The sequence below is a fragment of the Pavona decussata genome, unplaced genomic scaffold (genome assembly GCF_977016875.1).
Source record: "Pavona decussata unplaced genomic scaffold, jaPavDecu1.1 SCAFFOLD_37, whole genome shotgun sequence".
Lineage (NCBI taxonomy): Eukaryota > Metazoa > Cnidaria > Anthozoa > Scleractinia > Agariciidae > Pavona > Pavona decussata.
The window spans coordinates 3,827,694-3,838,128 of NW_028145459.1; the positions used below are offsets into that span (position 1 = coordinate 3,827,694).

The 10,435-nt window shown below is 38.2% G+C and overlaps 1 protein-coding gene and 1 long non-coding RNA gene across 2 annotated transcripts; one reads left to right on the forward strand and one right to left on the reverse strand.

Annotated features, from left to right (window-relative positions):
• Positions 1 to 58: 58 nt before the first annotated feature.
• Positions 59 to 3,198, reverse strand: LOC146484118 (uncharacterized). Its single transcript, XR_014863732.1, has 2 exons — positions 2,876 to 3,198; positions 59 to 2,074 (listed from the first exon to the last, which is right to left on the reverse strand). It is a non-coding gene; the product is annotated as an uncharacterized LOC146484118 (long non-coding RNA).
• Positions 3,199 to 8,347: 5,149 nt separating this feature from the next.
• Positions 8,348 to 9,146, forward strand: LOC146484119 (uncharacterized). The gene is made up of 2 exons (XM_085105495.1): positions 8,348 to 8,596; positions 8,875 to 9,146. Exons 1-2 carry the CDS (start codon positions 8,509 to 8,511, stop codon positions 9,144 to 9,146), a joined length of 360 nt encoding a protein of 119 aa, XP_084961621.1. The 5' UTR covers positions 8,348 to 8,508.
• The last annotated feature ends 1,289 nt before the right edge of the window (positions 9,147 to 10,435 follow it).

Below are 10,435 nucleotides of genomic sequence, written 5' to 3' on the forward strand. Positions count from 1 at the left end.
TTTTTGAGGAGTGCTGTCAAGTATATCCAGAATTAGAATAAAATACCTCTTACTTACCGAGTTTGAGGTTGGTACTGCAGGTTACAGGCCAAGTTTTTTCCTGTTGATTTATGGCCCAAGTGCGAAGCGTGTGGGCCATAAATCAATGGAAAAAAGAGATTAGTAAGATATTTATTGTATCTCTGGGGTTAAACACCCGTGCGGAAAAGGAAACTAGTTGAATTTAGCGGGCTGTATAATGAAATACAACCCACAAAATTGACCAATTACACCGCGCATACTAACTGAGAGATATCATAATTTATAAATATATTGACAGGGTGCAGAGAAGTCAAATTTGACCTTAATTCTAGCTAAATGTTATTTATCTTGTTAATCAACACCAGACAAAACATCATGCAATCCTGTAAAAGATGTGTCTGTTGAAATTTTGTCAGTGAGAAGAAAGCCAATGATGGTTGCCTAGACCTAGATAGGAAAGATGATCATTACCTTTCACACGGATTTAGAATGAGACACAAAGTGCAAAGAACGAAAAGAGTGCAAAGAGAATGCCTGTTAATCTTCTTTATGCTTGCAACTTTCTTTTGCTGACAAAACTTCACTAAGGCCCAGTGTTTTCAAAGCATGCTTTAAGGCTAACTTTGGTTCCATGTTAATTACTAATCAAAAGATATTTTACAAATATATTTCCCTTCAGTTTTATGCTTTTTACGATAATTGTAATTCAAGATTGCAAAAGTCAGTTGAAAAATGTCTGACTATAATGTGGTAGTGCATGTATTAATTTCTAGCGTAGAGGAGGTTGTTAGCTCTGCTTTTATTTATGTTATGGGGAAAACACAAGTAAATTAGAATAATGTGATTATAGAATTTTATGATAAGCTTAGGCCTCTGGGGCTTTGTGATAGTAGTTCTAGTTTAATATAGAAAATAGTGTTTTTAAGTCTTGATAATTAAATAAAGTTATCATTCATTCATTAATTCATTCTCACCACACCATGGGATTTTTGTTAGGGGGGAGGGGTGGGGATAAGGCACTAGACAGTAGAATAAGTGTCTAATATCCTTGTACTTGAAAGTTCAATATACCCATAATTATTATAATTTACTGGAAACCCAAGCAGCTGTTCATAAAGAAATATGGACAGAGGGACGCAAATCACAGTGTACAACACTTTAAATGAAATTTAAATTTGATCTCTTTCAATGTAACTTAGATGCAGAGCACAGTCAATGCCAGGTTGCAGGCCCTTAAACAAGGAGTTCCGCTATAAGTTCCTTCATTTTACACCTTTACAGGTGTAAGATGCAAATTTAGACGCTGTTTAGTCCTGGCAAGTTGTTGACTTGAGCGTCCTCTGAAAAATATGCATAAAAATTTTATAATACCACCACAGCAATTTAAGATATCAGCTTCTAACTTGTCTAACAAGGGTTATTCTGAAAACTTAGCCAATTTTATCGGTAAAAGCCGAAGAAAAATACACATGTTGCTTGCCAGTTGTTTATGCTCTGATAGTTGATCGACAACTGAAGGTGAGAATGGCCAAGCCAGGGCCCTTTTATACCGGAAATTCCTGTTTAAAATATCTGCCTTTGTGATACCCACCATAATGCAAATTTTAAGAAATTCGATAGGTCACATGTTTTATTATAAGATAGTTAACATACTGGCACTGTTGTTAAATTCTTTGTGGTTTTTGCTTTTTTCTGTTCGTGCCATGTAGCTTGCTGAATATGGCTGAGACATGAAAATCTTGCAAGCTGTTTTCAATAGTGCAAACATGGCTAAACAGCCCATCGGTGGAAGTTCAGGTTTTCAAGCTATGTTGGTTAGGAATCAAACTTTCCATTGCAATGATATGGTCATTAAGATTGCACCACCTAAATTATGAATGTTGTCACAAAAGGTAAATTATTCATCAGTCAAATATTCCAACAGTGCCCTGGGCATAAGGACTTTTAAAAAAAAAAAAACTGCCCACAGCGGGGACAAATGAGCTGTTCACATGCCCCACGGTATAGTTGATTTTTTCGTTTCTTGGCTTACCTTCATTCCAACAAAAGTTAACTCAGACCAAAATATTATTATTATTATTATTATTATTATTATTATTATTATTATTATTATTATTATTATTATTATTATTATTATTATCAGCATTACTATGCTTAAGAGGTTCGCGAGCTACAAGGAAGATCCATCTAGATTTGACGGACATTGACATCGGGAAAGGACATGCAAATATTCGTTAAAAACATTGAGAACATAATTTTATTTCTTAGTTTTTCTTATTTTTCTCGGTAGCCTTCCATTTGATGTTGGTTTTGATTTCTTTTTTCAAGATTTTTAACTTTGTATATATTATTTGATCGATCAACGTCTTTGAAAAAGTTTTTGTATGGATATTCTTAGCATGAACTACAGAATTATGAAGCGTTTTTCTTTTTTTCCAATACCGATATTTTTAATCACCTTTCTGTATTTGTTGTTTGTTTTTCTACTAATAAAGTATTATTATTATTATTATTATTATTATTATTATTATTATTATTATTATTATTATTATTATTATTATTTTGATCAATAATGATTTCTTGAAACATAAGCAAGCGAAAATTAAAGTTAATAGCCGACGTTTCGGCGTCATCGTGACACCATTCTCAAGGCAAAGTGGATAAATTAATGCGAAGATTTGATTTCTATACTTTACTCGATTCGCGCAAAGGTATTCACCTGAAGAACTTGTGATCCTTTGTTAATATGCTAATTTGTAGAGACTGTAAAGTATAGAAATCAAATCTTCGCATTAATTTATCCACTTTGCCTTGAGAATGGTGTCACGATGACGCCGAAACGTCGGCTATTAACTTTAATTATTATTATTATTATTATTATTATTATTATTATTATTATTATTATTAAATGTTCTATATGGCTCCTTGTAGTTGGCGCATGTGAAAATTTGACAGGCGGAATGATTTGCATATTGACTTGTCATCCCAAGAGTCCTCCGTTTTTGTTTTGTTTTTTGTTTTTTTTTTCTCTCTCTCTCCTTTTTGTCTTCACTTCCAGCTTTTTCTGACATATTAGAATATAAGCATAAGCACACATAGAAAAGTGCTTTAGAATCCTGGTAGAGTTGAAAGAAGGTATTTGCAAAGACTGTGAGTTGGAGAATTATTTTATGAAAAACCAGAAGACTAAATCGATATTGCAATAAATGTTTTGTAATTAATGCTTAACCTAGCTTTACGGTAAAAAAAATGTAATTTCTGACGGTTGTGACTAAGGAACGAATTAGTCAGACATTACATTGACGTTGTTGTCGGATGACTGACTGACCATTCCTCAATAAACTATTTCTCTTTGAATGGCTCCTGATAGTGTAGTCGGAATCAGAAATATTAATACTGTAAAAATAAACTTATTTTATTGGAAAAAAATCAGGTACTGACCTAATTTCCTGACCCACGGAAGGAATTTTTTTTTTTGGAAGACCCCTCTGGAAATTCAACGTTGGCTGAATAAAGCATGTTTTAACCCCTAAGACCAACCCGTCCCCCTCTGGATTTCCAATCCCTTCCGAGAAGGAGTGGGGATTGCAACAAAGAATTGTGAGCTTTTATGGGATCTTGTTATGCGCCGACCAATTCGAACCCCACCACCACCTCCCCCCCCCCCCCCCGCACACCCTTGGCATTTGACCATTCAGTGTGCCCGGTTAGTTAATTGGTGTGGATATTGATATTTGAATAAGAGGGGTGGGGAATTGGAAGCGGATTTACCTTTTAGTACGAGTGTTTTATTTTTTTTCTGGATTTTGTGAGATTCAAGAGTTTTTTAAGAACAGGATTCTGCCTTTGTGAGCGAATGGCTCACTCAAAGAGGGCTTCAAAAAAAGTTTTTGAACAAGTCATTTATACGTCTCTGTCTACGAAGCATGAACATCGGATTTTGTGGGATTGAGGAGTTTTTCAAGAACAGGATTTCGCCTTTGTGAGCGAATGGCTCACTCAAAAAGGGCTTCAAAAAGAGTTTTTGAAGAAGTCATTTATAGTCTCTGTCTACGAAGCATGAACAGCTGTTCAATTGCGCCGAAAATTTGTCCTTTCATTCTTCAAAAGTTGAAACGTCTTCTGGAAGGGAGGGGGTGCTGTGGTATTGAATTGATCGGTGCACTGTCACTTTGTTAAATGCCAATTATTTAGGTCAACCACCATTTTGAATTTCTGGTCACTTCTGTAGGGTCCGCCAAATAAAACTACTACAAGATGGGGTGTTTCAGTAACTGCTCGTTGTTTCATGTCTTTCGTCTCAGTTTTGCATAAGCATTTATCTTCTTTTAGCGGAGATTTAGGGATGTGTGACAATGCTGTGGTGATATCAATTCTTTTTTGGTAACGAATACCATGTTTGGCCAGACACAGATCTCGTAGCTGGAAGGAGGATTTTGATCGTCAAGTTCGGCGCTTGGGTAGGACATTTGAATTGCTATTTGCGCCAATTTTCACACTTCAAATGCCGGATTTTTGCCTAATTTTCAAAAGTTTAAATGCCCTTGGGATTGCCCGCGAGGCGGAGGGGAGGGGAGAGGATGTTGCCTCATCCTCCTCAATCGGCCTACGGTGAAGGTTCCAAACAGCCTGGAGTTTACTTATTAAGTGTTCGTGGCAGATATATTTCACCAGAGTGAAACTAAAAGGGTTTGCTCCTTACTAAAGCTGACTTGTGATTTTAGTACGGTTGATTAGACAAATCATAGCCATACATGACTAACCAATGAGGGAATCTTAGATCAAATCAGAATCGACGGTGACTCCCAAGACTTGGGAGTATATACTCAGGCCCGCAGCAAGGCTAAAACAACTGAGGGGGCTTAGCAAAATGGTGAAAAAAAGTCGATTAACGCTAATCCACGATTGAAAGTTAACCGAGGTTTTTATTTTACTCCGTTCAAAAGTTCTTAAAAGTTACAATAAGTTTTAGATATCAACCAACCAATCCATCAATCAATCAATCAATGTTTATTTTAAAAATTGACAGAAGTAGTATCCTTTACCAGTGATGTAGCAAAATTCAATAAAATATATTCTCGTTCGATAAAATATCTTTTGGCTCGATAAAATATATTTCCATTCGTTAAAAAATATATTTTCATTCGATAAAATATATATTCATTCGATAAAGTCACGTGGTAATCTTAGGCCTGGTCGTTTATGATGGCTTTTAACATTGCGACAAATGAAGTAGCCTAGATTGACTCCACGTGGAACGAGTTTTTCTCAGCTCTTGCTCATTCGACTTGACATTTACAAGTGCAATGGTTCGAATGTTAACTTAGATTTTCTTCCAGCAGCGGTGTTATTTAATCAGTGGTGAACAAAGGAAATAGATTTGACAAAATGAATGTATCCTGGACATCAACACTCGCTATAAGCCGACTGAAACCTTCCAATACACGCACTATACCTCGTGTCACCCACCAGGTGTCAAAAGAAGTTTTACTAAAGATGAAGCAATGAGACCTCTTACAACAAACTCTTAAAAACGAATGAGTGTTGTGCCGCTAGCACTAAGGACACAAAAGATGGATCAGAGAATTGACTCCAAAGTTTATGATAAAGTGCTAAATTGAACCCATGAATTTCCCACTCAGCATTAGCCCTAGTATTAGGGAAATGGCATATATGAAAAATCTCCGACCTCGGTGGGAATCAAACCCACGACCTCCGGATTTGATCGTCCGTTGTTCTAATGACTGTGCTACAAGGCCAGACGGGAGCAAGTAGTGAATACTTGGGTTAAATTCATCCCACGGAAGCAAGTACAATGGATTAACCCGGTTAATACGGACATTACGGGGACAAAGTGTCCATATTGTTCGGGTGTCCGTGTTAAGCAGTCAGAAAAAACGTCACAGACAGTCGGGCACATATTTCATCGATATACAACAAATAAAACAGACATTTTTACGTCAACAAAACGTTGTTTAATTTCTTAACTGTGCAGTAATTGTAACCTTACTCTCATTTGTCATAGCCTGGGACAAATTTTACTTTACTTTGTTACCGATCAAACATGTCCGCTATTTTGCTGCTGCTTTTTTTGGTATTAAAATCGTATTGACCCGTAGAAATACGTCATTATTTGAACACGGTACAACTGATGTCTACAATTAACACATCAATGTGACAATGAAAATGGACGGTGCGATAACTATTAGACGATTCATCTCTTGAATGGTACAGCTTTATTATCTCTTGCGCTGTCTGATGAACAGAGTGGTTGATTACAGTCCTCGAAGTCTGACACGTAACCTTCCTCATGAGAGGTGCTTGGTTTTGCTCGATCGATTTCTCCTTCCCCTGACGGGGTTTTTCCACACGTTTTCCCTTTCACAAAATCCTTTATCCTTTCCGTTTTGGTCTGTAGCGACTTCTTTGCTTTCAGTCAAGCAATTGTCAACAATATTTTGACTAATTTTGCCTCCACTACTCAACCAGGCACACAAAGTGACGATATATGGGCGCGTTGGCCAGCCAAGCCAACGTGCATTAATTTAGCTTTAAGAGGCTTGCAAAAGTCGATTACGATATGATTAAGGAAAACTAAGTGCACCAAAGCCGGACACGAAAACGCCTAAAACCAGCAGGTGGAAAAAACGGGAAGGTGTACCTCGACCAAGGCAGTGGTGCCACCCTCGGGGTTTCAGGGTATTGTAATGCCATAATTCACAGCAGTAAAAATGAGGTTAAAACTTTTAATCACAGGTCTACGAGATGGAAGACCTGAGATAACAAGGACTGGAACCAGATTTCAGAGGTGGGTATGTACTTCATGCATCACTTATCATTATGTATTTAAAATATACCTGTTGAAAACCTTTTATACCCCTGTATACCCTTGTAAGCCATAACATACCCTTGTAAACTCAAGCATACCCTTGTAACCCCTAGTATACCCTTGTAAACCCTAGTATACCCTTGTAAACCATGACATACCCTTGCAAACCCTAGCATATTCTTGTAAATTGTAGCATACCCTTGTTAACCCTAGCTTACCCTTGTAAGCCATAACATACCCTTATAAACTCTAGGATAGCCTTGTAAACCCTAGCATACCCTTGTAAACCCTAGTATACCCTTGTAAACCCTATAGCATACCCTTGTAAGCCCTAGCATACCCTTGTAAACCCTAGTATACCCTTGTAAGCCCTAGCATACCCTTGTAAACCCTAGTATACCCTTGTAAACCCTAGCATACCCTCAAAAACCCTAGCATACGTTTTAAATCCTAGTATACGTTTATAATTTCTAGTAAGCCCTACTATAGCGGGCAAGATGGGCCGATATTGCCCGCTCGGGATTGCGCGTTTTGTTCCGGCAATAAAATTGCGCCGAAGTCCAGTGTTCTTTATGCCATATAATAAATCCTTTATTGACCAAGCTAGTTCGGTCAAGATTTTCTGGATATTAGTCCCGTTCTCTTTTTGATTTTTTACGGACCTCGACTTCTTCTCGGTCCATAAAAACGCAAAAAAGAGAACTTGGCCAACATGCAACCATCTTGACCTCACGCTTGGTCGATAACGCAAATGTACACCCTAGCAGTAAACCCTATTACACCTTTTAGAACCCTATTATGCCCTCGTATACCCGTCATGCCCTTATAAACCAGTGTAATCACTATTGAACCCTAGAAGACCATTGTAAACCCTTGAAAACTCTAGTCACGCTTAAGTACCTTGAGTACCTATGTACCCAGCATATAGTTTAACATCCTTGTAAACCCCTAGTAAAGCTTGGTATACCTATGTAAACCCTAAAATATCCTAGTAAACCCCTGTGCAATCTAAAAACCGTAACATCCTTTCGAGCCCCAGTTCAATTTTTTTTTATGTTTACTCTTAAGTACCCTTTAAAACCCGACTAGACCCTTTTAATTCCTATTATACCGCTGGAAAGACCACCTCACACTCGGAACGCCTTTCTCTCTCTTTTTTTTCGATCGCCGTTTTCCTTCCTGGAACGGGCTACGGCATGCTAGAGTCTATCTTTGGAAAAAGGCAGACAGAAAAGAAATCCTATTTCGGAAGCTTTAGGAAAGGAAAGAAGGTTTTGAATCATTAAGAAAGGGACAGGAGCTCAAGAGAAAGGAAGGGAAAATATCGGCCCCATGTTTCCAGCGTTAAAGGAACCGCAAGTCACGTCTCATTTCTCCTAATAATTATCTCATAGCAGATGCTGATGTCCTCAAGGGCTACTCAGCGTTCCTCTTGATCTGAGCACAGCGACTCGTTTTGGGGTTGCTTAAAATTAAAATGGCACCAATCGAAGAGGTATAGTTCTTTTGTGGACTTCAACGTGAAAGACGAACTGAAGAGATTTTCGGAGTCCAGATGGTTCAATAGTTCCTTGGGTGACCTCTGTGTTTATGGATGTAGCAACCTGCCTAAGATTCCAGTCCTGGTGATCACTTCTATTCCTGGTTCACCGGTTCTGATGTTTGTGCCATCCACGCTTCTTAGTAAGTGTTCAATCTACATTGCCTATAATCATTCGTCCCCGGGTCATTACGATGGAACTAAAGGTGAGCTTATTATTTGTATTCAAACCTTCTAAGTGCACAGTTTTCATTGCCCACGCGAAATTAAAAAACCTGATACCACGAGAATTAACGATATGAAGGAAGATTGCGTTTTTGCTGTCCACACGAATAAATTACTTACGGGAATCAAGGTGATAGCCCTGATCAGTCCTGTCAGTGTGTTGTCCTAAAATAGATTTCAACATTTCTTTCACTTTCAATTGCACGTATCCAGTTTGTTTGAATTATACCCGATTCTCCTTTATTCCTTTCACCTCCAGCTATTGACGATTTTAACACTGAGGAAAAACAAGCCCTAACAGCAACAACAACAACTCAAAAGAAGAGGGCATACAATTGCGGATTGTTCTTAAAGCAGAAAGGAGAAGTTGTTCTTACATCTTGTGAAAGTTTAAGGTGCTCCTGTGCCAACGCAGGTTATAAATGCTCAAGAGAATGTCGGTGCATCAAGTGCCAAAATTCACCACTGGTAGAGATGCGAGCATCTGGTGCTTTGGCGAAGAGATGGTCACGTGGCCTAACAAAAAAGTAATATCTTCATTTCGTTGCATGTAAAGACTTGAAAAGAAAATACAAGTGTCCGTGTCTTCGCCAAGGCGTGTACTGCTCGAAATTTTGCGAATGCTTCAATGTCTTCAATTGTGGAAACAAAAATGCGAATCGAAAGTCATGTGACTCAAGTACATTGACTGTAGTTGATTGTGGAGCTGAGCGTAGGAAAAGACCTAACCCAGACCCCTACAAACGCACAAGATGTGCAACATATTTCGCTGAAAGAGGATTTGACCTAACTCCCGCTCCTTGGACGTCACTGGAGACAGTAACCTTGTTGGTTATTATTGAAGTGTTGAACATGTGCAGTACTGACAGATAACATCCAAAAATGTTTGTGACTTGTATAACTTCGTTGCTTGCTCTGCAAATGTCAAAGATCGATTATCGGCAGCCAATTTCACATTCCAGGGTAGATAAATGTTCAGTTTAAGGCTGGCTTTCACTATCGACGAAATCGGAGTCGAAGTCGCCGTTGGAGTCGTAAGAATCGTTGGAATCGAAATTCGGAGTCGTAAGCGGAGTCATAAGCTCAACTGAATTGGAATCGAAAGAATCGGAACATTTCCATTTTCTTCTGATTCCGCTTACGACTCCGTCGATTATGATCCAGTTAAAAATGGATTGATTAGTTCGGGGTCAAAGGAGCTCTGATTGGTCCATTTCGTTGTTATGTTTGCTTTGTTGTACAGATTAATTATTTGATTTCTGTCTTATAAATTCTGCGTCAAATTTAAATTTTACTGATTTAAAAATAAAACTGTCTGGGAACTTTGTAACAGCAATTCCAATCAGCCATTAACAACACCTGATAAACATTTGGATATTGACTGTAACAAAACACAAAGTACAGAATATTTGCACTTGAGCGGAAAAGTTAAGCGGTATAATACGTGACCTTTCCTTGCGCTAAATGTTGAATTTGTTTTGTTTTGTTCTGTTTTCGGAGAGTAGTTTTAATGATTACGCTGGTGGGGATACCATTTTTATTGTACGTTGAGATTGGTCTTGTTACATTGTATGAGGCATGAAAACGTCGCGTTGCTGTTCTTTTATACATGCCTCTAATAAACAGCCACTTAAACTCAAGCAAGAGGAGCCTGTACACAGGGTATAGATTGTAACGGAAAAGGTCCGAATGGATGGATATCAGTACAAGGGTGTACAGGGGTATGCATGCGTACGCATGGGTATACAGGGGTATACATGGGTATACAAGGGTATACAAGGGTTTACAGGGGTGTACAAGGGTATACAGGGGTATACATG